This window comes from Anabrus simplex, chromosome 5, assembly GCF_040414725.1.
Source record: "Anabrus simplex isolate iqAnaSimp1 chromosome 5, ASM4041472v1, whole genome shotgun sequence".
NCBI lineage: Eukaryota > Metazoa > Arthropoda > Insecta > Orthoptera > Tettigoniidae > Anabrus > Anabrus simplex.
The window spans coordinates 74188126-74216044 of record NC_090269.1 but is presented as its reverse complement, the minus strand read 5'-3'; the positions used below and the strand labels follow the sequence as shown (position 1 = coordinate 74216044).

Sequence of the window (27919 nt, the reverse complement as noted above, 5' to 3'; positions counted from 1 at the left end):
CCCTATATTGTTCAACACTAATCATCTTTCTTGTATCACTCAACTCGTCCTGTCCTCACCTCATTCCCACTCCGCCCACCTAGCACACTTCACACTACATGTCCGCCCACCTCACTCGCCTTAGTTAGACTCGACTAATGTGGCGTAGTTATTGTCCATGCACCTCTCTCCGCTCCTCCCTACGACGTGTGCCTACCACTCAATAATCGGTATTTCGTCTCTTTCACATTTATTCTTATCGTCCCTCCTTCGAGACTAGCTGGCTTCGGTACGGCTCCTCTAACGAAGGGAACCCACCAAGTGTAAAAACGCAATTTCCCAGAAACTTCGTTCAGTAAAAGAAGGGTCGAAATAAGCGAACACATGTTGCACTTGGCGGGTTCCCCTCGTAAGCCTTGGGTGTCCGGGGCTGCCACCGGTAAAGCTCGTGGCTGCCCAACTGGAATGACCTGTCCCATGAGATTGGTGGCCGCAACTGTAGCGGCAGGAAGCACCCAAAGTTATATCTTTTGAACTATAAGGAGCATATGTAATAATAAACAATGACGTGAGTGTACGTATTGTACACAATGAACATAGTGCATTCACTGAATCTTGCAATCATGTCTGTGGTAATTAAGAACATTTTTATTAAAGGAAAGGAGAGGAACAAGCACACAGTATAATGAAAGACGTTCATCTTCATAATGCTCAAGAAATTATGTCTTACTTTCACTGTATTATTGCAAAGTTCTCAATGAGCAGGAAATATTCATTTCTCTGTCCGATTCTCTTTCAGCTCTCTTTAGAGTCACTGGGTAACCACATCTGTGGAGCTTCTGTCATCAACGAGTATTGGGCCCTCACAGCAACTCATTGTATTTTTATGTGAGTACCATTTTCAGAATTCATTATGACCCTTAAAGATGAAGAGAATGTCTGATCGAAATGTTATTCCTCACTGCTGTATAGTAACCATACGACTGAGACGTTAGTTTGGCTGGATAGGATGGCATGAACTGTTCAGCGTTTATAAACTTCGAATTATGGACCAATGACTGGGTTGTCTACCCGAGGTGGTCAATATCGGCTTGTTTCCCCGTGTGGAAGTTCAGAAATTTAGAAACTTATCATTTCATCTAGACAGGCACATGAACCTCAACTGCTTTTCCACATAATTTTCATGCTTATTCGAACATTTGTCGTTGTATGGGACAAGATTTTGTAGATCTTCGTCGTTGAAGTCGTCTGTCGTCAGAGAGGAAAACCATTTCTGAATCGTCGTTTTCAAGGTTGGAGGTGCTGTCCGCCAGAAGACTAGATATCTGCTCACGTTTCGACAGCGTCCAGTGACTACCATCTGAAGAAGTTCCTCAGCGGCTAGCGTTTCCACATCGACGATGAATTGGAAACGACGATTCAGAAATAGTTCATCTCGCACGCTGCAGACTTCTGCGACGAGGGTCTACAAAACCTTTTTTCCACGCTACGATAAATATTTGAATAAGCATGAAAATTGTGTGTAAAAGTAGCTGAAGATTTGCAGAATGAAGTGAAAGGAATTAACCAATAATATGCAGTAGCACTTATTTAATTGGCAAACGGTCCTTAATTAAAAAAGCACTGAGTGAGTGGCTACGTGATTTACTTCACGTAGCAGTCAGCTTGCATTCGGGAGATAGTGGCTTCGAACCCAACTGTTGGAAGCCCTGAAGATGGTTTTGCATGGTTTCCCATTTTCACATCAGGAAATTGCTGGGGTTGTACCTTAATTTAGGCCACGGCCACTTCCTTTCCACTCCCAGCCCTTTCCTATCCTATTGTCGCATAAGACCTGTCTGTGTCGGGGTGACGTAACAAACAACAAAGTAAAAACACAGCCTTATTTAGGAATAGACCTACGGGCTCTGCCCATAAACCTGTGACAACCAGAAGGGTCATGCTTTGTCTCAACGTTTTGTCACCTCAGTTCAGTAAACACTGTCCGGCTCCGTGGCTAAATTGTTAGCGTCCTAGCCTTTGGTTACAGGGGTCCCGAGCTCGATTCCCGGCAGGTTCGGGAATTTTAACCACCATTGGTTAATTTCTCTGGCACAGGGGCTGGGTGTATGTGTCATCTTCATCGTGATTTCATCCTCAGCGTGACGAGCAGGTCGCCTACGGGAGTCAAATCGAAAGACCTGCGCCTGGCGAGCCGAATTATGTTCTCGGACACTCCTGGCACTAAAAGCCATACGAATGCTGGGGCTGTACCTTAATTAAGGCCACGGCCGCTTCCTTCCAACTCCTAGGCCATTCCTATCCCATCGTCGCCATAAGACCTATCTGTGTCGGTGCGACGGAAAGCCCCTAGCAAAAAAAAAAAAAAAAGCCATACGCCCTTTCATTTTTCAGTAAACATACTAGCGAGAGTAATTTTCAACGTGAATGACATGGGGTACTGAAATTCTTAATCTCCATTGGCTTGAAGGTTGTTTCAACTTCGAAGATGAGTACATGGGTTTTAGCAGGTTATGGAGTTCCGTACTTGTACATTTTGTAACTTTTACACAAGAATCGTTCGCAATTTTGAGGATAAGAGATGTTTTGTAGTATAATAATGGCGTGGGCACAGTTAAGAAAATCTTGAGGTCGTACGGCATTCCGAAGAATGCTAATCCCCAATGATATCACATCACACGCACTCTATATGACACTAGCTGTAGTACCTGCCGTTGACGAGACAAGCATATAGAATATGCAAAGTTATCTAACTCCCCATCTACTTTCCGCCAATATTCAGACATGGTGTAACAACAGTAATTCCATATATCGGAGATGAGTGGCAGCAGAAGAGACAAATCGCATCACAATGGTCAATGTAATCTTAGTGTTGATTAGTTTTATGAGTACCCCCTGAGGGCGGAGGATGCAAACGAAGAATACACCCACGGTATCGTCTGCCTGTCGTAAGAGGCGACTAAAAGAGACGGCCATGGGATGATTGCATTAGAGCCATGAGACTACTTATAATTAGTATCATCACGCCGAGGAACACAATGGGTCGCCTTTACTTGCGAGCAGTACCACTACCGTATGTTAGATACACAATATGTTTGCAATAAGTAGCAGATCGGTAGATGCAGAATGGGTTTCGGCCCTGAAGTGGCCACGGCTGGTCCATGGTCCAACAGCTCTGCACTCTGACCGGCCAACCGAGCAGAGGAGGGGTGGCCACGGCTCTACCGCGCTCTACGCCTCTGCATTCGGGAGACGGGGCAGGGCTGGACCTCACGGCTGGCCCCAACCGTCGGCTGTCCTGAGAATGGTTTTCCGTGGTTTTCCATTCTCCTGCACTAAGGCGAATGCCGGGACAGTTCCTAGTATAGCCACGGCCGCCAACCCCTCACCTTCTCCGAGCATCTTCTTCACCGTAACAAATCTCCCGGCCTGAGAGACGGCGTCACCGAATAAGAGGCCCGCCTCCCTCTTCAGGGGAGAATGAAAACAATTTGTGCTATTGACTTTACGTCGCACCGACACAGATAGGTCTTATGGCGATGATGGGACAGGAGGGCTAGGACTTGGAAGGAAGTGACTGTGGCCTTAATTAATGTACAGCCCCGGCATTTGCCTGGTGTGAAAATGGGAAACCACGGAAAACTATCTTCAGGGCTGCCGACAGTGGGGTTCGAACCCACTATCTCCCGAATACTGGATACTGGCCGCACTTCAGCGACTACAGCTATCGAGCTCGGTGAAAACAATATAGTAATAGCAACAGAGGGTGAATCAGTATGGGATTTACAGTACCCGTGATTAATACCTTTGTGAGAAACTCCCCGTGTCTGGGCATAGCCTGTGATTAGTACCACTATATGAGCGACACCGTGGGTCTGCATTGCCTGTGATTAGTAACCACTATGTGAGGAATACCACGGAATAGTACGAGTCCCTGTGATTAGTACACCTATGTGAGGAACACCACGGGATAGTACGAGTCCCTGTGATTAGTACACCTCTGTGAGAAACAGCATAGGTTTGCGTAGGCTATGAGTGGCGCCATGATGTGAGAAACACCATAGGTCTGCGTTACCTGTGCGTAGTACCACAATGTGTGGAACACGTTACTTATGATTAGTACCGTTACATGCGAAATACCTTGATTCTTACTTTCCTAGCGATAAGTACCACTATGGGGGCCGCTGACCTGGATTTTGGACCCCTTTAGACAACAAGCGTAATCGATTCAGAAGTGTGCTCTGGAAGCAGCCCCTTGGTCAGTATATATTATTGTTTTAATATAGTTTCTGAGAAGGTGGAGCATTGCGGGTCGAATCCACTGATTGTTTCAAGTACATAACCATTGTTCATCGTCTCTTTTTTAGAATTCTAGTCAGTGGATTAATTTTGGAATTACTTCTTTTTTTTGTTTGTTTGCAATTTGCTTTACGTCGCACCGACACAGATAGGTCTTATGGCGACGATGGGACAAGGAAGGGCTAGGAGTGTGAAGGAAGCGGCCGTGGCCTTAATTGAGGTACAGCCCCAGTATTTGCCTGGTATGAAAATGGGGAAACCGTGGAAAACCATCTTCAGGGCTGCCGACAGTGGGGTTCGAACCCACTATCTCCTGAATACTGGATACTGGCCGCACTTAAGCGACTTCATCCATTCAATCTTCAACATCATGTTTTGAATTCTGGTCAGTGGATGAGTCTTGGACTTTAAAACTGTCATTACATTGCATCTCGTTTCGCACCATAAGGGGCCGATGACCTGGATGTTAGGCCCCTTTAAACAACAATCATCATCATCATCATCATCATCATCATCATCATCATCGGTTTTATGAGCTTTCGATATTATAGGCCTCTACGTTTAGTTTTCTTCCGACTCGGTGATATTAGAGCATCTAATGTAAAGGGAGAACTTTCTTCTTTCTTGACTCCCTTTTGTCTTATACTTCAAGCGATCGTTTCCTTACGATTTCTTCTCATTTTTTACAATAATCTTCACAATTTTCCTGGTCACTGTGGACCGATGACCACGCGGTTTTAAAACTTAAGACAATCATGACAAAAACCATCACCAGTTAACACGATTGAACAACATTGCCATGTCAGCAATGCTCGGCGTTGATATCGACCAAGCAACAAAAATCTAAATTCGTAAATTCTATAATCATAGTGAGAATGGTAATAGAGCCTCCGTGGCTCAGACGGCAGCGCGTCGGCCTCTCACCGCTGGATACCGTGGTTCAAATCCCAGTCACCCCATGTGAGATTTGTGCTGGACAAAGCGGAGGCGGGACAGGTTTTTCTCCGGGTACTCCGCTTTTCCCTGTCATCTTTCATTCCAGCAGCATTCTCCATTCTCATTTCATAGCATCAATCATTCATTAATAAATCACTTTGGGAGTGGCGACCCCATCGTACTAACAGCCTATATCTGCTTCATTCATTACATCCCTGACCCGGTCAGTGACTAGAAAACAGGTTGCAGGTTATCATTATCAGTGAGAATGGTAAAACTGTGTAAGACATAAATGATTAAATGTTGTTCATTTCTATAACTTTTGTTATAGCCTATAGTACTTTTCGATAGGATCAATAACATATAGTATGTATTTAAAAATTAGATTTTAGGACCCTTCCCCTAAACTACCATTTTATCCAGCGTGAATAATATTATTTACAGCCTAGAGTGTAATGCCTTATTCAACGAATTAACATACCGATTTTTTAAAATTCTTTCCGTCCATTTTCTCGTGATTCGGCGTTGATATGGACTTAGCAACAAAAATCGAAATTCATGAATATCTCTGTTATCACAGCCGGTACGGTAAAAATATACAAGACATAACTGATCGCAAATTTAATTATGTATCACTTTAGTTATGTAGTATTTATCGATATGACCACTAATAACATAGGTAGATATTTGAGAATTACATTTTAGGCCTTCCCCTAAACTACCATTTCACTCAAGGTGAATAAAATTATGTATAGCCTAGATTAAAGTGAATTTATTTGTTACTGTGGACACGACCTGTACAAAAGTACCATTCATTTTAAATTCTGATTAATGTACAGTCAAAACTCTTATTTTTTAATATAGAGATTATTCCAGTTTTGCGACCGAATGCCCTTCCTGATGCCAACCGGATGTAGAGAGGTTTATTCATTATTGCTTTTTTTATGTGGTGGTTGGTAGTGTGGTATATTGTATGTGAATTAAGATGTGTATATTAAGACAATCGAAAACATCCAGTCCCAGAGCCAGTGGAAATAACCATACTTGGCTGAAATCCCTGGGCAAGAATCGAACCCGGGGCCCTCCGTACAGAAATCCAGTACGCTGACTAAGTTATACATCTAAGGAATTGGATGGGATATGTACAGGACTGATGACTACTAACTAAATTAAGTACTTTCAACACCAGCTGATACTAACATTTCATTTTACTCCAGGTTTAATCCAATCTACGTCACGATCCGTGCCGGTACGTCTAGTCGAGGTAGCGGTGGTACGGTGCATCAGGCGGTCGAGATCGTCGAGCATCCTAATTTTGACTATTGGACTCTTGATTATGATTTCGCTCTCATCAGGGTAAGTGTATGAAAATCATGTGATACGATTCAAAACACTTTCCGTAACAATAAGCAGAATAATTGCACATATTTTCTTCAAATTTACGTGCTTTTGTCTTTAGTCTGTAACATTCTGTACATCATGAAATGATGATATTATTCTCAGAAAACAGGAACATTTGCTACAGATGGGAATGTTAGTTATTTTTTTGCTGTTTGTATTAAGTCACACTGACACAAACAGGTTTTATGGCGACGATAGGGTAGGGATTGCCTGCTGCCATTTCTTGATGGATACAGTACTTTTGTATCCATCTCTTGGCACAGGCCAGAATAAAGTGTAGCTTTCACCGAAGTCCCAGTCTCATCCATGGCTGTGACAATATGGAAGCTGCTGGGGTATGGGTGGTGCTAAGTAGTGACATTCAGAGCACGGCTAGTGCAACTGAGTGTTATGAAAGGTGTTGCTCATAGGGTCAGTCATGCTGCAATAGCACTTTCTGACCCTGTGAGGAAAGCAATGGCAAACTACCTCACTCCTCGTCTTGCCTAGTACGCCTCATTTTGGTGCTGCCATTGGTTTTTGCGGTTTCCTTATAACCGCATAACCTTTCGTGGTGCTATTTGAGGATCCAACCAGCCTCTGGGCTGATGACCTAACAGACAGGGTAGGGAAGGGCTAGGTCTGGAAAGGAAGTAGCCCTGACCTTAATTTTGCCTGGTGCAAAAATGGGAAAGCACGGAAAACCTTCTTCAGGGCTGCCGACAGTGGGGTCTGAACCCACAATCTCCCCTGGAGCCGACTAGCTCGGTACAAAGGAAGATATTAATGCACATATTCCAATGGAATCTTGATAATACAATACTGTAAACTGTTAATATTTTAACGCACAAAAGGGAGATGCAGTGCAGGGTGAAAGGGGATCTTGTAACGTGATCATACGGGACAGCACAAGATGACATTTGCAAGGCATATGTGAAAGCCATTTTATTTTTCGGATATGCTGTAGTACCTACTCATGCCACAGTACAGTGGCTTGCTTCTGTGTACTGTAAGTCCGTCCAGTGGCAAGGACAAGCGGCCTCTTGTGACTAACACATCTGGAGGGAAGTCAGAGTAATAGAGTGAATTACAACAGGCACACACTAACACATCTGGAGGGAAGTCAGAGTAATAGAGTGAATTACAACAGGCACACACTAACACATCTGGAGGGAAGTCAGAGTAATAGAGTGAATTACAACAGGCACACACTAACACATCTGGAGGGAAGACAGAGTAATAGAGTGAATTACAACAGGCACACATACTAACCGTTGTATGAGTCATTGCCGATGGGGCTCTAGTGAACTAACAGTTGTGTGTGGTGCAGGAGCTGGAATCAGAGCGCCCGATACAGTCTACACACGTGCTCACTAGTACTAAGCTCGGTTGAATGTTGGATACAGTGTTGCTATTCTGTATTAAGAGAGCTTGAATCTGACATGTCATTGCAGACGGCCTCGAAGAAATCGCGCGAAGTATTCCGATCTCATCGCAGAAAATTTATATATAATGTTCTACAGTTTTGTAAACAGGAAAAGAGAAGAGGTGTCGTAATCCTTCTCTAGAAAGCTGTGGAAAGTGCTGTTAAAGCTATCGGCAGAAGTAAAAGAACTGTGCATAATATTTCTAGGCAGTGTGAAAAGGCCACAGAAAATGTTACTGTGATTCGTAACCCCCCCCCCCCCCCCATCCCTAGCTTGAAGAATCCGGTAAGTGTGTTGTGCGCCGAACATTTTGGAATTTCGTGAAGTTAGCAAAGAAATCCTCGCTTTAAATAAACTTCTTGCTGTCAAAGGAACAATACCGTTTAGAGGGAGAAAACATGCATTCTGGAGACATGATAGATTGCAAATGAACCTGAAAATCCTGTCGTGTACACAGATACTTATTGTCACACTTTCATATGTGTGTACTCCTGATGTTATGTGACTCCATCTCAGACTAATCCTGATGGTTACGTCAGCTTCTGCTTCGAAGGGTAGCACTGTATCGCGTCCGGAGAGCCATCCGGTGACGAATGAACGTACCCCTTCCACTTCTATTATAACGTCTAAATTCAAACCTCATTCTTTGAGAAGTCTTTCTTGTGAACAGTCGAGATTTTCTTCTGTTGACGCAGAGCAGAGTTCTCTGCGAAACGTAAAAAATTTCACCTTATTTTCTTGACACGGTATAAGCCCAAAAGCCGATATCATGTCTATAAGTATGGGCCGTGAAAGCATCAATGGCTACATATTTGTTGCTTTATTTCAACGTAAGAATAAGTTTAGAACTTTCTAGAAAAGTCAAAACTGCACCTCCCGATAGTAAAGCCTAATTAAGGCTGCAACAGTATGGAACGAGCTGAATTATGGGTGATGCTGAGTAACAACATTCAGGTCCGCCTCTGTGGTGTAGTGGTTAATGTGATTAGCTGCCACCCCCGGAGGCCCGGAACTTTGTTCAAAGCCTAATGGCATTATTTGCCGAAGAAGACCGGCAGGAAACTGCAATAAACAAAGCAGACACTGATCTGGTTTTTGATATATAAAATAAGTTTCCTTCGCATATTCCTTTGACAAAACATTTATTTCTTTACTGTATTTATTGCGGAGCGAGTTGACCGTGCGGTTAGGGGTGCGCAACTGTGAGCTGCATTCGGGAGATAGTGGGTTTGAACCCCACTGTCGGCAGTGATGAAGATGGATTTCCGTGGTTTCCCCATTTTCATACCAGGCAAATGCTGGTGCTGTACCTTCATTAAGGTCACGGCCGCTTCCTTCCCACTGTTAGCCTTTTCCTATCCCATCGTCATTATAAGACCTATCTGTGTCGGTGCGACGTAAAGCAGATTATAAAAGAATAAACCCCTTGTACTTTAATTTACTTTCAGGACTAACACAAAGTACTAAGCACAACGTAACCGTCGACATAATTGCAGAAGATGCACTTCAATTTCTTGATCCCGTCCCGATCATGTTACCGACGATGACACCATCGAATATGAAAGTGATTTCCTTAACGATGCGGGGAATGACGGTATAGACGTTAAAGAGAGCATATCATAGCTGAAAGCTATCTCTTCGTTAACGATGCTTTGCTCAAGTTCGTGGACAAGGATCACATCTAGTCCAGAATTTTGGTACCACCACCACTTCGGAATGAGCTTATATGGCACGTCCACAGAATCACTGATCGCGGTGGGACTGACAGTCACCTCGAGAGACAGGGAGAGAGAGAGCGAGAGAGAGGGAGAGAGTACGAGTATGGCAGATGAACTGGCCAGCCGCGCCACTTCTACCTGCTTCCCGCCACTCACTCCTGTCTATGCGGTGCTCAAATGAGCAAACTTTGACACTCAAATCCAGGTGTTAAATATACGATTGGTCATCTAATTTCGATATGGCTGAAAAAAATTATACCTACTGCAGTCTTAGCAAATCTCAGTCAGATCGGAGATTTACAGATGAAAGAGTTTCCTTTTCAGCCACATGTGAGTGGTCAGGTTTTATATGGAAGACTCCTGTAGCTGATTACTGTGTTAAAAATCCTGTCATTGATTTGATGCTAATTACGCTGTATTATTTCCAGGTATCTACTCCTTTTCCTGTCGGTTCAAACGTAAGGAAGATTGAACTGCCTTCCCAAGGTGAGGCAGTTGCTGCTGGTACGAGCGCTGTTGTTACAGGCTGGGGAGCTACTTCAGTAAGTGGTTCATCTTACACTTTCTCAACTGACTATCAAGTAGAATATCATTTCTTATTTTTATTCTTCTTTTCTACCGCCTTTCCCACACCTGTGGGTCGCGGGTGCGAACTGCGTCGCACATGGGGATTTGGCCCTGTTTTACGATCGGTTGCCCTTCCTGATCTGCATTCTCCAAAGCATTCATCATAGTACTCATTTCCTTCGGAGCTGTTGTGGCTGGTAACGGTGTCCCAAAATTTCGGTGTACTGTAGGGCGATATTGTATCAGCTGAATAACTTTCCCAGAGATCGATGTTGTATGTGTGTTTCTGTATGATATGTTTCCTAACGTTTCTCTTCTGCAAAGAGGTGATAAAGGTGTATATTTTGCTCTGGAATTACTTAAGCAATGCATTCAGCACATGAACAGAAAATAATAATAATAATAATAATAATAATAATAATAATAATAATAATAATAATTTCATGTGGCTATTTCTAGCCGGCTGCAGCCCTCGTGAGGCAGACCTTCCGATTAATTTTAATTTAATCGTGTCAGAAACATACATTATACTTACAATAATAATAACAGGACAATAACAAATTTGGTACAATAATCATTAATCATTTCTGATGATGGCAGGTAACGATGTGATTTAAGCTCTCCATAAATACAAAATTAATTAAATGTGGTGTGACCAGTAAGCAGCTAATTTACATGCTTCCTTGGTAGCGTGCATCACATTCTGGAGAGTGCAAGTAGTTGGGCACAAGTTACAAACAAGGAGATGGCTCATTGTCTGTTCTTCACCACATTCACATAGAGTGGAGTCACAGACAAAACCCCACTTTCTCATGTTGATCTTTGTTCTTCCAACTCCTGAACGCAACCTGTTGAGCGTCTTCCATGTTGACCAGCTTTCCTCGTGGCCTGGAGGAAGTCTTTCGGAAGGCGTCATCCATCCCGCAAGGTGGCTGGATCTGGAACGCCATGAATTCACTCTGAAGTTCGATGGTGATTCAGTGAGGCTTTCAGTTGTATGGAGAAATATTTTCCTTGATTTGAGCCGTTGGGTTGCTGGATGGTACTCATATAAAGTATGGGTCGTAAGGTTCAGTGCTTTAGATTTCTCCAGTCTGGATGCACACTCACGGCGGATATCTGGAGGTAGGATACCTGCTAGACAATAAACTTTATCAAGTGGTGTAGATCTCAAACATCCTGTAATGAGTCTGCAGGTTTCATTTAAGGCGACATCCACTTGATTAGCATGACTAGATCTACACCAGACAGGGCAGGCGTATTCTGCTGCTGAACAACAGTGGGCTATTGCTGATGTTCTTAAAAGGAGAGGATGCGTCACCCAGGTTGAACCCGATAATTTCCGGATAATGTTGTTCCTGCAAATACCTTCCTTTTGGTATTCAGACAGTGTGTTCTATAGGTTAGTGCTCGGTCAAGAATTACTCCTATATATTTGGGAGTGAAGCAGTGTTTTAATATTTTACCTTCCCAAATCACTTGCGATTTTCTCGCTGTCTGTCGATTTTTAAGGTGGAAGGCACAGACTTGTGTTTTTGATGGGTTTGGTTTTAGTTGGTTCTCTTGGTAATAACCACTTAGAATTTGTAGAGCATGGGAGAGCTTCTCTTCAACTAGTTCAAACGTTTCCTCTTGAGCTGCCAGAGCGACATCGTCTGCATAAATAAAGCTCTTTGTCCCTTGTGGGCCAGGCTGATCATTGGTGTAGATGTTGAAAAGTATAGGTGCCAGCACACTCCCTTGTGGAAGGCCATTCTTTAAGTTCCTCCATTTACTCCTCTGGGCTTGGAATTCAACAAAAAACCTTCTGTTCTGTAGAAAAGACCTTCCGATGAGGGTGGGTGGCATCTGCCATGTGTAGGTAATTGCGTCTTATTGTGGTGGAAGATGGTGTTCTGTGTGGTGGGTAAGTTGCAGGGATGTTGGGGACAGCAAAAACAGCCAGATCCCGAACCAAGGAAATTAACCATTTAAGGTTAAAATCTCCGAACCAGTTGGGAATCGAACCTGGGAGCCTTGTGACCAAAGGCCAGCATGCTAACCATTTAGCCATGGAGCTAGACACATGAACAGGTGGAAGTGATTCGTGAAATTATTATTTTTTCAAACGTCTATGGAAAGACTCAGCCCCATTTGTCGTTCGGGTATCGCTCGAAGGACAGCTAGACCATAAACACCCGTGGAAATTTGGCGTCATCATTGATGTAGTTTTGGAGTACATACTCGACGAAAACATTTATTTGGGGATTATCTGGATTTATGCTGTGCAATTCAACAACACATCACCTACAGTATCTGGAGGCAAATACTGCATACCACAGAAATATTTTAGACGTCCTAATTCTGAGCTTTTATTCATGTATTCACGTTTCAGCCCGATGTTTACAATTTTCCGGAGCCAGGCCAGTCCCAAGTGAAAGCTGCAACATTTAAGACGCGCGTTCGGATACACATTTCTTATAGCAGTTAAAACTGCTAATTCAAAGTCTAAAATTGTACATTCAGGGTTAAAATTGTTTTTACATAATTGGCGAGCACCGTTCGGCATGTTTTCATACGTTTCAACAGTTTTGGAGGAAAGTGCTAGGGGCTTTACGTCGCACCGACACAGATAGGTCTTATGGCGACGTTGGGATAGGAAAGGCCTAGGAGTTGGAAGGAAGCGGCCGTGGCCTTAATTAAAGTACAGCCCTAGCATTTGCCTGGTGTGAAAATGGGAAACCACGGAAAACCATTTTCAGGGCTGCCGATAGTGGGATTCGAACCTACTATCTCCCGGATGCAAGCTCACAGCCGCGCGCCTCTACGCGCACGGCCAATTGGATGAAAGTAAACAAAATATAAGTTAAATGCATCCTGCATTTTGTATATGAGTAAATGGTATACATCAAATGAAAATGCTTTGGGCTCACATACAGTAAAATGTGCTATCTGCTAATATGGTATTAGAATTACCTACTGCATAAAAAAATTAAATTTGTTTCACACGTGAAGAACACCATTCTGTTGTTAAGACCTACTTAACAAAATGTCTCATGTCTGTTACTTAAAATATTTAATTTCAGTAATTGTACTAGTTCCTCGTTGGTCAAACGAGGTAAAAGTGTTATTAGTTTCCTTTGTTCTCTGTACATTGATATACGAATACTGCTAATGTTTCCTTTGTGAATATGATTTGCATTTGACTTACAGAGTTCCTCTGCAGCTATGCGTTTACAACTACACTGCAGAAAATGGAAATTGCAACACCCAGAATGAGTGGTGCCACATTGCTGCATTGAACATGCAGTCCAGTAGAACGGACGGACGGATTTGCCAAAGCTGTTTTTAGCAAACTCTTTATAGATTGTTTCATCCCTTGTAACATCATCCATTACATTAGGTCAGAATTATAATTCTTCAGGTCGTCCTTAACCAGACCGAGTGGAGGAAGGAGATCGTTATAATGAAGCTGTACTTTTAGAAATATTGTATTACCTTAAGTCAGGGCCTCTCAAACGCCCAAAATCTCACGCGTGCAGAGCGAGGCGCAAGAGCTCCGTGCACTGTGCATCGGTGCCGCTCGGTATGGCTCGGATCAACGCTTCGTCTCTGGGCTACTCGGCTATGCTCGGCTCTACTCGGCTATACTCGGCTCAACTCAGCCCGGATTTGGAGCGCTATGGCGCAAGTGGGGGAGAGGGAGACAGGTGGAGCGAGCGAGACAGGCGTGAGGAAAGAGAGAGTTAGCGCTATTGCTCCAAATCGAGGAGTGGGGGGTCTGCACTCTGGTCAACCAAGCGAAGTCGTCTTTTGCACCGTGCACAGTGCATGCACCACGCGCATGCACCCTGAGAGGCCCTGCCTTAAGTGCTTTACAAGCTGACTGACAATTATACTATTGCAGGAAGGTGGTGGAGCGTCGAACGTTCTGCAGCAGATAATAGTTCCTGTCATCACCAACGCTCAGTGTAATTCTGCTTACGGAAGGATCACTGACCGAATGATATGTGCTGGCTTCACTGCTGGCGGTAAGGATGCCTGTCAGGTAAGAAACATCGACAAATAACGTTCTATTGCATTTTGTAGTAGTACTCACACCGGACATGTCTTCACCTGTATTCCACATGTCATTAACATTGCTGTCTGAATGTGGTGTTTATCCTTGTATTAATTCGTAGCAATGTTATTATTATAATAAGACTATAGTGTCTATAAAGTACACTAGCTCTGATTCCGTAGAATGAGGCGATGTTAATAAAGTTAATAAAGCTGTTTTGTGCAACGGAACGACATTGACTGTACTGAAGCTAAATCAAATTATCGTTCATGTAGAAATTTTGACGGCTCAATTTCAGGAAAAAAGTGTTTTATCCAAATAGATTAAATACCTGTTAATTCCGATATACCATTCATTCTTAAACAGAGTCAATTCCCTTTAAATTTAGCCTTCTCTATTACAATGAATACGTCACAAGAACAAAAGTTATGTAAAGATAGGGTAAATCTCTCCACTCTTGTGTTTAGCCATGGACAGTAGTATTTAACTTTCTCAAGAGTACTCAGATCAATAGCCGTCAAAGTACAACTGCCATTTACAGTTACACTCAATATGGTTTGTAAGCAAATACCATAATACCTGTTCTTATTCTACTTAAACGCCATATGTGTAACATGGAAAGTGTAACTTTTATTCATAAGGCACAATAGCTGTTCATTTCATATTTCCAATTTACTTTTTACATACCTAGTAATTTCGAATGTCGAAGACCAGAGTAGGGACGTAACTGAGTGAAAGTAGTTGAATTACTTGTAACGATTACATTCTCAGTAATTTTTACTTCTTGAAATAAAATTGTGCCTGCCTCTCCGGTGTAGTGGTTAGTGTGATTAGCTGCCACTCCGAAAGGCCGGGTTCGATTCCCGACTCTGCCACGAAATTTGAATAGTGGTACGAGGGCTGGAACGGGGTCCACTCAGCCTCTGGAGGTCAACTGAGTAGAGGTGGGTTCGATTTCCACCTCAGCCATCCTAGAAGTGGCTTTCCGTGCTTTCCCAATTGTCCTCCAAGCAAATGCCGGGATGGTACCTAACTTAAGGCCACGGCCGCTTCCTTCCCTCTTCCTTGTCTATCCCTTCGAATCTTCCCATCCCCCAGCAAGACCCCTGTTCTTATGACACTCTTAGACTGATTCTGATGGTTCGGTCAGCTTCCGCTTCGAACGCTACCGCTGTGCCACGTCCGGGGGGGCCATCTGGTGACGAATGAACGTACCATTTCCACTTCTATTATAATGTCTACATTTCAAAAGCTCATTGTTTAAGAAGCCTTTCTCGTGGACAGTCGAGATTTCCTTCTGATGATGCAGAGCACAGTTCTCCGCGAAACGTAAAGAATTTCACCTTATTTTCTTGACACGGCATAAGCCCAAAAGCCTATACAGTATCAAGTCTAGAAATAAAATTGTAATAGTTGCATTCTAGTAACTGATATACGCTATATCGTATGGAACCAGAAACGGCGAAAAAATAGATTACGAGGAAGATAACCTTTTCAGTTCTACTACAGCAGAGCGAGTAACTTAATAATCAGTTTTGGAATAAATACTTTCTTACCACTCCAGTACTTCCAAAGATGTCATATTTAAACCAAAGATGTGTTAAAATTAAACATAGCTATTTCTCCAGGTGCCCTTTTAGGCTGTCTTTTCATTAAATGCAAAGATGTGCTTTCCCCGAAAGACGCCGTGGCTTAGATATGGTAATCTTTGGAACCAATTAATTAATTAGCAAGATAAATGGCAAATTATTTGGAACGCTAAAAGTCGTTATCTAAACTAAAAATGATGGGAAAAGATCGTTTCGAAAGTTTCTAGGTATCATGTTTAGTATCACCTAGTGATATGTCCACCTCCGTAGCGTAACGGTTAATACTATTAGCTGCCGTCCTCGGTGGCCCGGGTTCGATTCCCGGTGGTGCCAGAAATTTAAGAATGGCGGGAGGGCTGGTATGCGGTTGCAATGGTACATGCAGCTCACCTCAATTGGGGGCGTGCCTCAAAAGAGTTGCACCACCTCGGGATAAGGACACGAGTTTACTTTACCTAGTGATTTTAGTCACTTAATGTCTCTATGATAAAAAATCAAACCAAACAAAAATTGGCATTAGGGCATCAATATTGTAACGGCCGCAGGGTTTTGAGGTTTGTACACTTACTTATTAGAAATAAAAGACAAATGTTATCCTCCGATCGCGTCTGTGGTGGAGTGTTTAGTGCGATTAGCTGCCAACCCCTGAGGAAATTTGAAAAGTGGTACGACGGCTGGAACGCGGTCCATTCAGCCTCAGGAGGCCCACTGAGTAGAGACGGGTTCGGTTCGCACCTCAATCACTCTCGAAGTGGTTTTCCGTGGTTTTCCACTTCTCCAGTCAAATGCCGGGATGGTAGCTAACTTAAGGCCATGACCGCTTACTTTCTACCCTCTTCCTTGTCTACCACTTCCAATCTTCCCTTCCCCCCACAAGGCCCCTGTTCAGCATAGCAGGTGAGTCCTCCTGTGCGAGGTACTGGTCCCCCTCCCCAGTTCTATCCCCCGACCCAAAAGTCTCACGCTCCAGAGCACTGCCCTTGAGGTGGTAGGGGATGGAGCCCTCGCCGAGTCCGAGGGAAAAATCAACCCTGCAGGGTAAGCGTATAAAGAAAGAAAGAACGAAAGAAAAAGTGTGAAATTAAAAATAAACAAAAATATATCACCCAAAATAATTCAATTTTGAATACGAACACTCTAAAATGTCAGTTTATCGAATTAATTATTGACAAATGGTAAAAAAGGAAAGATCAAACCTAAAGACAAACTGAAATTAATAAATCAAAACAAAACTTCATAAAGGAGAATTTAGTGATAGTACTGTGTTCGATCAAACAATCTACGATCTATCGATGAACGAATGTCCACCTCCAGCTCTGTTGTTGCTAATCTCATGAGATGGAATAAGGAAGAATCTGCAGGTCGACTTCTGTACTAACTTTTAATTAATTTCATGGAAAGAAACACTTTCCCAATGGTTAAGACTTAACACCGACACTTGTGAGGGCTCATTAGAACGAAAGAATGAAAGGAAGAAAGAGAAGGAAAGAATGAAAATGCTCTATTTTTATTCAAATCTCCTTTGTAAATTGCACTCCTAGAGTTATAAATACTAAATGTGAGTTGTGTTACACTTGTGATAGAACAAACAAAAAAAGGTTCAAAATCTAGAATCTAACAACATGGTCGTAATTGGATCTGAAATATACTATAATTGAAAGAAACTGCGGTATTAGTCAGAGTGCTAAGGCTACACGTGTGTGTTTGTTAGACCCCAAAAATTGATCTCCCCTAAATATGAGTTTACATTTTCATCTTCTGTTCACCACCGCAATTCGGAATCATATGGTAAATATCCGTTTTGACAGGTCCATCGCTAGATAGTATTTCTGGATGAAATTCATGGCATTATGCTCTATTAGACAGTAACTTATATGGAAGACCATTTGTTGGATATAATTTAAAAATTAATCAAATGTACTCTATTTAGATCAAGTGAATATATAAAACACGCAATAATATTCTTCTTCATCTTAATCTGCTTACCCTCCAGGGTTGATTTTTCCCTCGGTCTCAGCGAGGGATCCCACCTCTACCGCCTCAAGGGCTGTGTCCTGGAGCGTCAGACATTGGGTCGGGGTATACAACTGGGGAGGATGACCAGTACCTCGCCCAGGCGGCCTCACCTGCTATGCTGAACAGGGACCTTGGTGGGGGATGGGAAGTTTGGAAGGGGTAGACAAGGAAGAAGGAAGGAAGCGGCCGTGGCCTTACGTTAGGTTACCATCCCGGTATTTGCCTGGAGGAGAAGTGGGAAACCACTCACAACCACTTCCAGGATGGCTGAGGTGGGAATGGAACCCACCTCTACTCAGTTGACCTCCCGAGGCTGAGTGGACCTGGTTCCAGCCCTCGTACCACTTTTCAAATTTCGTGGCAGGGCCGGGAATCGAACCCGGGCCTCCGGGAATGGGAGCTAATCACACTACCACTACACCACAGAGGCGGACCGCAATAATATTAAAGATGATTTAGTTCTCACTCGAGTTTGTAATGGGTGTGAAAAATAATACATTTTTGAACGACCTAAGAAATATTTTTCGTATATTCTCGTCATATTAATGTAACGCCACTGTTTAAAGTAACGTTAATATTTTTTAGCGCAGAGAATAATGCAAAAGCAAAGCAAAGTCACCTCCGTACAGGCCATGAACGCCCTTGGAAGAGTGGAAGGTAAAGGCTTGCACCATTGTTAATCTCGGCACGTGATGGAGTAGAGTGGTTAGCTCTACGCCCGGCCACCTTTGCCCCCAGGAATTAACCTGGTACTCATTTTTGGTGTAGACTGAGTGAACCTCAGGGGAAATCTCGTTTCATAAATTTTACGACTTCCTGACGGGGATTCGAACCCACGTCCTTCCGGGCGAACCGAGCACGCCTTTACCGCCTCGGCCAGGCAGCCCCTGTAGAGAATAATACAGTATTTATATTGATTACTATAACTGTGCGACGTCATACACGCTCCATAAGGCAATGTCAACTGTTGTAGTTTTGGATAGTCGAGCATAACTTAAGAATCATTCATAATAATGAGTATCCCGCTACCAAATGGAGTGACGCTCCTAGGTTTAAATATTGATTCAAATTCCTTGTCAAATGTTCAGGTCTTAAACAAACGCGGAGGAAGCAATGGGTTGATAATAGCCAGAGTGCGTCGTGAACTTACATAACATGAAATACTGAGAAAGATATGTAATGGAAGGCGAGCATAAACATTAGGTATAGAAAATAGGATTTCAAAATATAGACTACTATTTTAAATGTCACCATTCTCTAACATACGGTATTCGTAATAACAATAGTTTCTACAAGTCTTGATGCAAAATCAACATTTTAAGCAAGTGGACTCGGTCCACGATTCATAAAATACTAAAGATTTGAAATAGGTATAACATTCACCGTAGTGTACTACCGGAGTAATTACATTTTTCATTATTACAAGCCCTATGGGTAATACGAACATTCTCTGACTAAATCCCGTAAGGAGGCAAATGACAAGAGGAATCCTATAATACACTGACTGACAGAGCAAATGCAACACCAAGAAGGAGTGGTCAGAACTTTATGCCAATTGCAGGGTAGACTGGCGTCACTGACGTATGCTCATGATGTGAAATGCGCCGCTGTGCTGCGCACGTAGCGAACGATAAATGGGACATGGCGTTGGCGAATGGCCCACTTCGTACCGTGATTTCTCAGCCGACAGTCATTGTAGAACGTGTTGTCGTGTGCCACAGGACACGTGTATAGCTAAGAATGCCAGGCCGCCGTCAACGGAGGCATTTCCAGCAGACAGACGACTTTACGAGGGGTATGGTGATCGGGCTGAGAAGGGCAGATTGGTCGCTTCGTCAAATCGCAGCCGATACCCATAGGGATGTGTCCACGTTGCAGCGCCTGTGGCGAAGATGGTTGGCGCAGGGACATGTGGCACGTGCGAGGGGTCCAGGCGCAGCCCGAGTGACGTCAGCACGCGAGGATCGGCGCATCTGCCGCCAAGCGGTGGCAGCCCCGCACGCCACGTCAACCGCCATTCTTCAGCATGTGCAAGACACCCTGACTGTTCCAATATCGACCAGAACAATTTCCCGTCGATTGGTTGAAGGAGGCCTGCACTCCCGCCGTCCGCTCAGAAGACTACCATTGACTCCACAGCATAGACGTGCACGCCTGGCATGGTGCCGGGCTAGAGCGACTTGGATGAGGGAATGGCGGAACGTCGTGTTCTCCGATGAGTCACGCTTCTGTTCTGTCAGTGATAGTCACCACAGACGAGTGTGGCGTCGGCGTGGAGAAAGGTCAAATCCGGCAGTAACTGTGGAGCGCCCTACCGCTAGACAACGCGGCATCATGGTTTGGGGCGCTATTGCGTATGATTCCACGTCACCTCTAGTGCGTATTCAAGGCACGTTAAATGCCCACCGCTACGTGCAGCATGTGCTGCGGCCGGTGGCACTCCCGTACCTTCAGGGGCTGCCCAATGCTCTGTTTCAGCAGGATAATGCCCGCCCACACACTGCTCGCATCTCCCAACAGGCTCTACGAGGTGTACAGATGCTTCCGTGGCCAGCGTACTCTCCGGATCTCTCACCAATCGAACACGTGTGGGATCTCATTGGACGCCGTTTGCAAACTCTGCCCCAGCCTCGTACGGACGACCGACTGTGGCAAATGGTTGACAGAGAATGGAGAACCATCCCTCAGGACACCATCCGCACTCTTATTGACTCTGTACCTCGACGTGTTTCTGCGTGCATCGCCGCTCGCGGTGGTCCTACATCCTACTGAGTCGATGCCGTGCGCATTGTGTAACCTGCATATCGGTTTGAAATAAACATCAATTATTCGTCCGTGCCGTCTCTGTTTTTTCCCCAACTTTCATCCCTTTCGAACCACTCCTTCTTGGTGTTGCATTTGCTCTGTCAGTCAGTGTATTTAACAAATAGAAACGGGAAGTCAATGTTTCCAACGTACAATAGTAATAAATACGTATATTACGTGAAGAGAAGACCAGGATAAGGTAAACGCACAATGAAACACAAACTGGAAATAAGGAGAGGTAGAGAGGGGAGAAGATCCTAGGAAAATTTACAAACTTCAAGTACCGTACATTCACGTACGGTAATTCAAAGGGAAAAAAGTTGTAGTTATTACAATCAAATATGAAGAAACTAGACTCAAAATATAGTAGAGGAGAATTTAAGATACAAAAACTCTTTCAAACAGAAAGTTTACAAAGGGGTTTCCTCATCAAACAGTCCACTGATCACAATGGAACGAATATAGATGTTTGAGTTGCTTTCAAAGTTCGTGCGAACAAATAGCCAAGCGAATTTAAAGTTCAAGTCTTTTAACAGGGCCATGCCTGAAAAGTGATTCATTTACTGAGAATAAACGTTCCTTCCATTCCTCGTACCTTATTATGGCACCTGGTGAAACAATTTCGTGGAGTCCAGCTCCATAATATAAAACAGGGTGGCACTCCTTCGACCTCGACATACATGCAATTGACGAACTCCCAACATTTGACCATATTGCAAGCTTGTATTGCAGTCAGAAGGAGGAGAAAGTAGAGAGATCCACCCGGCACATAGTTCTCGACGGACGAGGAAAGTTCTGTGTGACGTCATCGGCGGGCAAGGTTGCTGACAGCCGGTAGTTTGAGTTTGACAGTACACATGTTCGAAGGTAAGATGCGGGGACTAGCAGATTAGGTGCCGTGGCAAACAAAAGGTAGGGTATGTAAACTGCTACATTTCTTAAAATGTTACTTTAAAAAGTTTTCGCCGGCTGCAAACTGTGGTCTCGTCGGCCTCATGCGCCATTTCGAAAACCCGTGATCTAGACCCTAGTATCAGACCTATCACATAGATATCTGACACTGGTATTTTTCTTTGTAGTAGGGGATTGTGCCGTTGGAGTTGTAGATGCTACAGTGGATTTCGGCTGGTTGTTCGGCGTGGGTCTCGATTCTTATTGCTGGGTCTATTATCCATTCCATCCTGTTGCCTCGGAATGTGTTCTCCGGATGTTGTCGTTTTCGAAGATACTGCCCCTCTTTATACACGGAACAGTTCTTCCTGAGGGCTTCTGCAATTAGTGATCGCATCGAATGTGTCTGGCGTTGTGCTAGCTTTCGCCGTGCGGACAATCTCTCAAGACCTGGTCAAGGGTTTCCTTCTCACTGAGACAATGGTTAGTGTTCCCATTAAGTTCGACTCGGGATGTGGTGGGTTAGAGTCCCACGATCTTGAGATCGCACCGGAATGTCTCTTGCAGTGTTTATATTCCCTGACATCTTGATTGTCTATTTTCATTGTTAAGGCATCTGGTTCATTTACCTACGTGTTGGCTGTTGAACAATTTTTTTGGGGACAACTCCTTTAACTTTTTGAAGCGGTGTTCCCATTAAGTTGCGTCCCACCGTCGATAGTCCTGAAGATGTTTTTCTGTGGTTTCCCATTTTCCCACCAGGCCGTACTTTAGGCAAGGGCACGGTCAATACCTTCCGAAACCTATTACTTCCGCATACCTGCGACGCCGAAAACCTTCGAAGTGTTAGTGAGACGTTAAACCAATAGAACATTGTTCCTATTAAGTGTTTGTGTTGTTATGACAATGAACACAAAGGCAGAGTTTGATTAAAATAGGTGTGACTCTGAGAACTGAAAGTTTCTCACACGAACGGCAGTATATGACTTGTACCAATATCAATCTTTTCATCTGAGTGATCTTATGCTAAACTGAACCAAGGACAAAAGTTCTGGCAAGGAAATCCAGCTGTTGCCGTTTCTTACTCAGAGACCACTGGCAGAATCGCCCACTGCGAGGAAAATCTGTTTTTCGAAGGTGCTGAGCACATTGTACATGATATGGATTCAACAGCTGTTCCCTAACTGTTCGCTGTACAACACAGTGAGACACACCGTCCTCATGGTCCTCCCTACGTCATTTTGGACCATTCTAAAACGTCTTCCTCCACGGTCAATATCATATTACGTTGTTGCTGTGAACGACCCTGCATTAAATGTGGGCTGTAGTTGTCCAACGTATCGAATTATATGAAGAATAGTGACTAAAGCCCGATCACTTAGGTGGCTTCGTTTGCGAAAACGTTCCCGATACGTTCGTCCTGCCATAGTTCTATTGCATCTTGTTTCACCATAAATTAAAATCATATCACACGTTTCGTGATTTGACGAAGTCATTTTGCCTGTACTCAGAGCGGGTAGCAGTGTACTGACTATGAGACTTACTGAGCTAGAACACTGGACAGCCTTGGAGAGCACGGTGACCTGTGGAAATCGCAGCTGTTATTGATGTTCCGTTTAGACCCAGTGCCTATTGACTTCTCTTAAACATTGAACAAAGTCTTGTAATTAAATTTTCCCTACACTAATTAAGATACAAGCAAACGTTTTGAGAAAGTTTGCTTAGAATACCATCAGTTCAAATGATGTTACGTCCTGAAGACGTATTATACGCTGTTTGCGTTTAGCTTGGTAGTGAAGGCAAATGGGAAGGCGTAACAAGTTAGCGATAGTTCAGTAAACGGGTTATTACGGCAGTCCAAGGTAGAGATCATTATTATCATCATCATTATGATTATCGGCATCATCATCAACCTTGAACCGTCTCCAGTCACCTGGGTGCTGTACAAGAGCGCTTTCCATCTTTGTCTATCCAGGTACATTTCTTGCTTCTCAACTTGGTACCATTCCACTCCTCTTCCTTCAAAGTCTTGCTTTACTTGACTGATCCACCGTCTCCTTGATCTTCCTCTAGTTCTTTTGCCTTCCAATTCCTTTTCTAACCATCTTCTTGCTGTTCTCATTTGATCCATCCTCTTCACATGGCTATACTATTTGAGTCTCGTTCTTACATTTTCGCTTAGCGACTGTTTTACTTGTGTATTATGACGGATCTCTTCATTCCGGATCTTTTCTTGTTTTCTGCAGCGTTGATTTTATGAACTTCATTTCTGCAGCTTTCTCTACTCTTTAATCGTACAGGTTTCAAGGGCATTACGTGGTTATTGGCACGAAATATACCCGAAGGGTTCTATTTGTACTTAAAGGTATTTGGTTATCTCATAGAAGATATGTCTTGGTGATATAATTGTGCTCGTTTTTGTATTCTCTTACTGATTTCAGCAGTGGTTTTTACGTCACTAGTTACAATACTACCAATATATTGAAAATGGTCAACGTGTACTTTCTTGCCATCCCCTAGGATGTTAACCTGTAGGGCTTGCCTGCTGACTGGCATCACTACTGTTTATGTGTGAGTGATTTTTAGGCAACACTGCTTCAACTGCCGGTTCCAAGTGTTTAATTTTTGTTGAACTTCTTCTTCTACTTCTGCTGTTCATCCCCAAATCACCACATCGTCTACGAAGATTAATGCAGTGAAGTCCTCATTAAATTCATTCTTAACTCTCTTCATTACTTTATCTACCACCATAATGAACATGAGAGGTGTTCTATAGAAAATAATGTATTAATGAACACCCTCGTAATGAATTTAGCATCTGTATCTTGCACAGGCCAGAGCAAGGTATAGTCCCAGTCTTATCCTTGGCTGTAATAATATGGACGCTGTTGGTGGTGCTGAGTCATGAATTCAGAGCACGAGTAGTGCGTTTAAGTGTTATGAAGGGGTTGTTCATAGGGCCAATCATGCTGCAGGAGTACATTCTGGTCCAATGAGGAAAGCAATGGCAAACGATCTCACTTCTCATCAGGTAGTATACGCCATTTTTTGGACCACCATAGGTTTTGGCAGTTTTCCTATAACATAATCCATGGTACTGTTTGAACGAAGTTATGCCACTTGCACGGAGATGGAATGTATTGACATTTGCACGGAACACCAAACATTCCAGGAAATTACTAAACATGTGTATGTCAAACAATGACACGGAGGACCAAGTAGTTTTTTTTTTTGTTTTTTTTTACAATTTGCTTTACGTCGCACAGACACAGATAGGTCTTATGGCGACGATGGGATAGGAAAGGCCTAGGAGTTGGAAGGAAGCGGCCGTGCCCTTAATTAAAGTACAGCCCAAGCATTTGCCTGGTGTGTAAATGGGAAACCACGGAAAACCATATTTAGGGCTGCCGAGAGTGGGGTTCGAACCCACTTTCTCCCGGATTCCAGCTCACAGCTTCGCGCCCCTAACCAAACGGCAACTCGCCCGGTAAGGATGGTTGGATTTCAGGAGCAGAGCAGGGAAGGTCTACCAAGTAAAAAGATATAGATTGATTGATTGATTGATTGATTGATTGATTGATTGATTGATTGATTGATTGATTGATTGATTGATAGGTAGACGCCTTTAGAGTTCACTGCTACAGTTGATAGGTGGTAACAACTAGTGGTCCATGTTGAACAGCTATGGAGTTCACCAAGACCACCAAGAGGACCCTTGGTTGATTTACAACGGACGTCAATACTTTGTGGAGTATACCAATAAAGATCAACTAACTTATTGGCGGTGCGTAGATTTCAAGAAAAGTAAATATAGAGAATGAATAACAAGAAAAAGTAATATGGTTTTAGGCGAGGCAAGTCGTGTTTGCATTCAGTATGAAGCGGTAAATGAAGTGAGAAAATAAATGTGCGGGAAAAACAGAGTATGATTTCAACAATTTACACCGAAGGGGCAGTCGAGGCTATGAGAAGTACTGTCTTCTCTTATTCTTATTCTTCCGCTTTTCCCACGTTCGTGGGGTCGTGGGTGCGACCTATGCTGTACATGAGGATTTGGTCATGTGTTACGTCCGGATGCCCTTCCTGACGCCAACCCTATATGGAGGGATATAATTACTATTGCGTGTTTCCATGGTGGTAGGTAGTGTAGTGTGTTGTCTGAATATGAAGAGAAAAGTGTTGGGACAAACACAGACACCCAGTCCCCGGGTCAGAAGAATTAATTAGACGTGATTAAAATCCCCGACCCGTCCGGGAGTCGAACCCGGGACCCTCTGAACCGAAGGCCTCAACGCTGACCATTCAGCCAATGAGTCGGACGCAATGACATGTACTGTAGGTGTCTATTAATACCGGAGCATATGAAAATTGAGACTCCGTGCTAGTGTCACTCCGTGCAAATGTCACCATCCTACTTCTAACCCACTAAGTACTGTTAGGTAGAATGAAGGGCTCCATGCAAATGTCACCATCCTACTTCTGACCCACTAAGTACTGTTAGGTAGAATGAAGGGCTCCGTGCAAATGTCACCATCCTACTTCTGACCCACTAAGTACTGTTAGGTAGAATGAAGGGCTCCGTGCATGTCTCACTCCGTGCAAATGTCGCTCCGTGCAAGTCTCACTCCGGGCAAGTGTTCCAACCCCACTTGAGGATCCACCCAGTCTCTGGACTGATGGCATAAAAGAGAGACTTGCCATTAAACAAGATTTCTTTCAAACCAATATTGTAATGATGTTTCTTTTGCGCCATATTCTGCAAGACTTTCCTTTCCTAATATTTGTTTCATTTTGTTCCAGGGTGACTCTGGCGGTCCTCTTGTTGTTAACGGAAAACTCCATGGTGTGGTTTCTTGGGGACAAGGATGCGCTCGTCCAAATTACCCTGGGGTCTACGCCCGAGTGGCTGCTGTCCGCAATTGGATCAAGACCAGTACTGGAGTTTGAGGCTCAGTTTACAGCCAAATAAAATTCACTTTCTAACTAAAGATAGTCAAAATAATTCAAAAATAACTGTTGAAGAAACGGATGTATTTCTATCAAGAAATAAACGTTAATGTGTTCGTGCAGAAATAATGAATAATCTCCACTTATTCTGTCCATAATACTGCGGAACGTTGCCTCTTTTACATCACAATGAACATACATACGCATATACATACATGGTGCATATACATACGTACATCTCAAAAATTCTTCATATAAATCCTGCGTTCCATGAGCTAAATTGGCTTATACTAAACAAGCGTCGTAACTGTCATTCGTTGCTTCTGCGCCATAAATTAATATACAGGCAGACACCCTCTTATCTAACAGTTTATTTCCAGTTGCTCTCAAACATTCATAACATCCCGACGAGAGCTACAGCTAACCTAACCCTCAAAATACCAAATCACATATCCACCCTTTACTATACGTATTTTTTTATAGTGGCTTTACGTCGCACCGACACAGATCAGTCTTATGGCGACGGTGGGATAGAAAAGGGCTAGGAGTTGGAAGGAAGCGGCCGTGGCCTTAATTCAGGTATAGCTCCAGCATTTGTCTGGTATGAAAATGGGAAACCACGGGAAACCATCTTCAGGGCTGTCAAGAGTGTGATTCGAACCAATACCTCCCGGATGCAAACTCACAGCTTCGTGCCCCTAACCTTACGGCCACCTCGCCCGGTAATTTTTTGTTGTTGTCAGTGCAATTTGAACATGGGATTCGTTGCCCAGTGACATAGGGGACATCCTATCTGATCCGGTACGGTACTTAAAAATAAATTTCGGCAGCGGTACTTGGACGGATTAAGCTGAGTGCAAATACATAAATTCTGTTTTCCTATACTGTTATTTCATTCCGTATGTCAATAAGCTTTGCTAAATTTGTTTTTATTGATGCGTAAGGACAATTTTCTTTATTCAGGGTTAGTTTTATACGTTTGCCTTTTTCTTTCCTTTAATTTGTTTTAAAACTAAGTGTAAAGTTTAGTAATATAGTGTGTATGTGTGTGTGCGTGTAATAAATTATGTCTAATATTAGTTAAACTGTATGCACATTATAAGACATGGTTTGGCAGAATAGCAGATTTTATAGCCCGAGTTACGCCGTGTAAATAAAGGCATACTAATAGGGGTTTACAGTATATTTATAGTAGTAGTTTTATTTCTTGCTTTTCGGCTTTGAAAATATTCCAATTACAATGTTAACAAAGCATACACTGAATAAAATCTGGCACTACGATCTTTAACTAATATGCGATGCCTATTCAAATGCCAAAAATGAAAT

General features: G+C 43.3%; 1 protein-coding gene across 1 annotated transcript in view; it reads left to right on the top strand.

The window, feature by feature from the left end:
- The window catches only part of LOC136874221 (trypsin-7), a 37316-nt gene extending 9831 nt beyond the window's left edge, over positions 1-27485 (top strand). Inside the window, exons 3-7 of the mRNA XM_068227731.1 lie at positions 779-867; positions 6432-6570; positions 10168-10281; positions 14193-14333; positions 26447-27485. Of these exons, the coding sequence (XP_068083832.1) occupies positions 779-867; positions 6432-6570; positions 10168-10281; positions 14193-14333; positions 26447-26593 (630 nt within the window). The 3' untranslated portion in view covers positions 26594-27485. The remainder of the gene's footprint in view (positions 1-778; positions 868-6431; positions 6571-10167; positions 10282-14192; positions 14334-26446) is intronic.
- Positions 27486-27919: the final 434 nt, after the last annotated feature.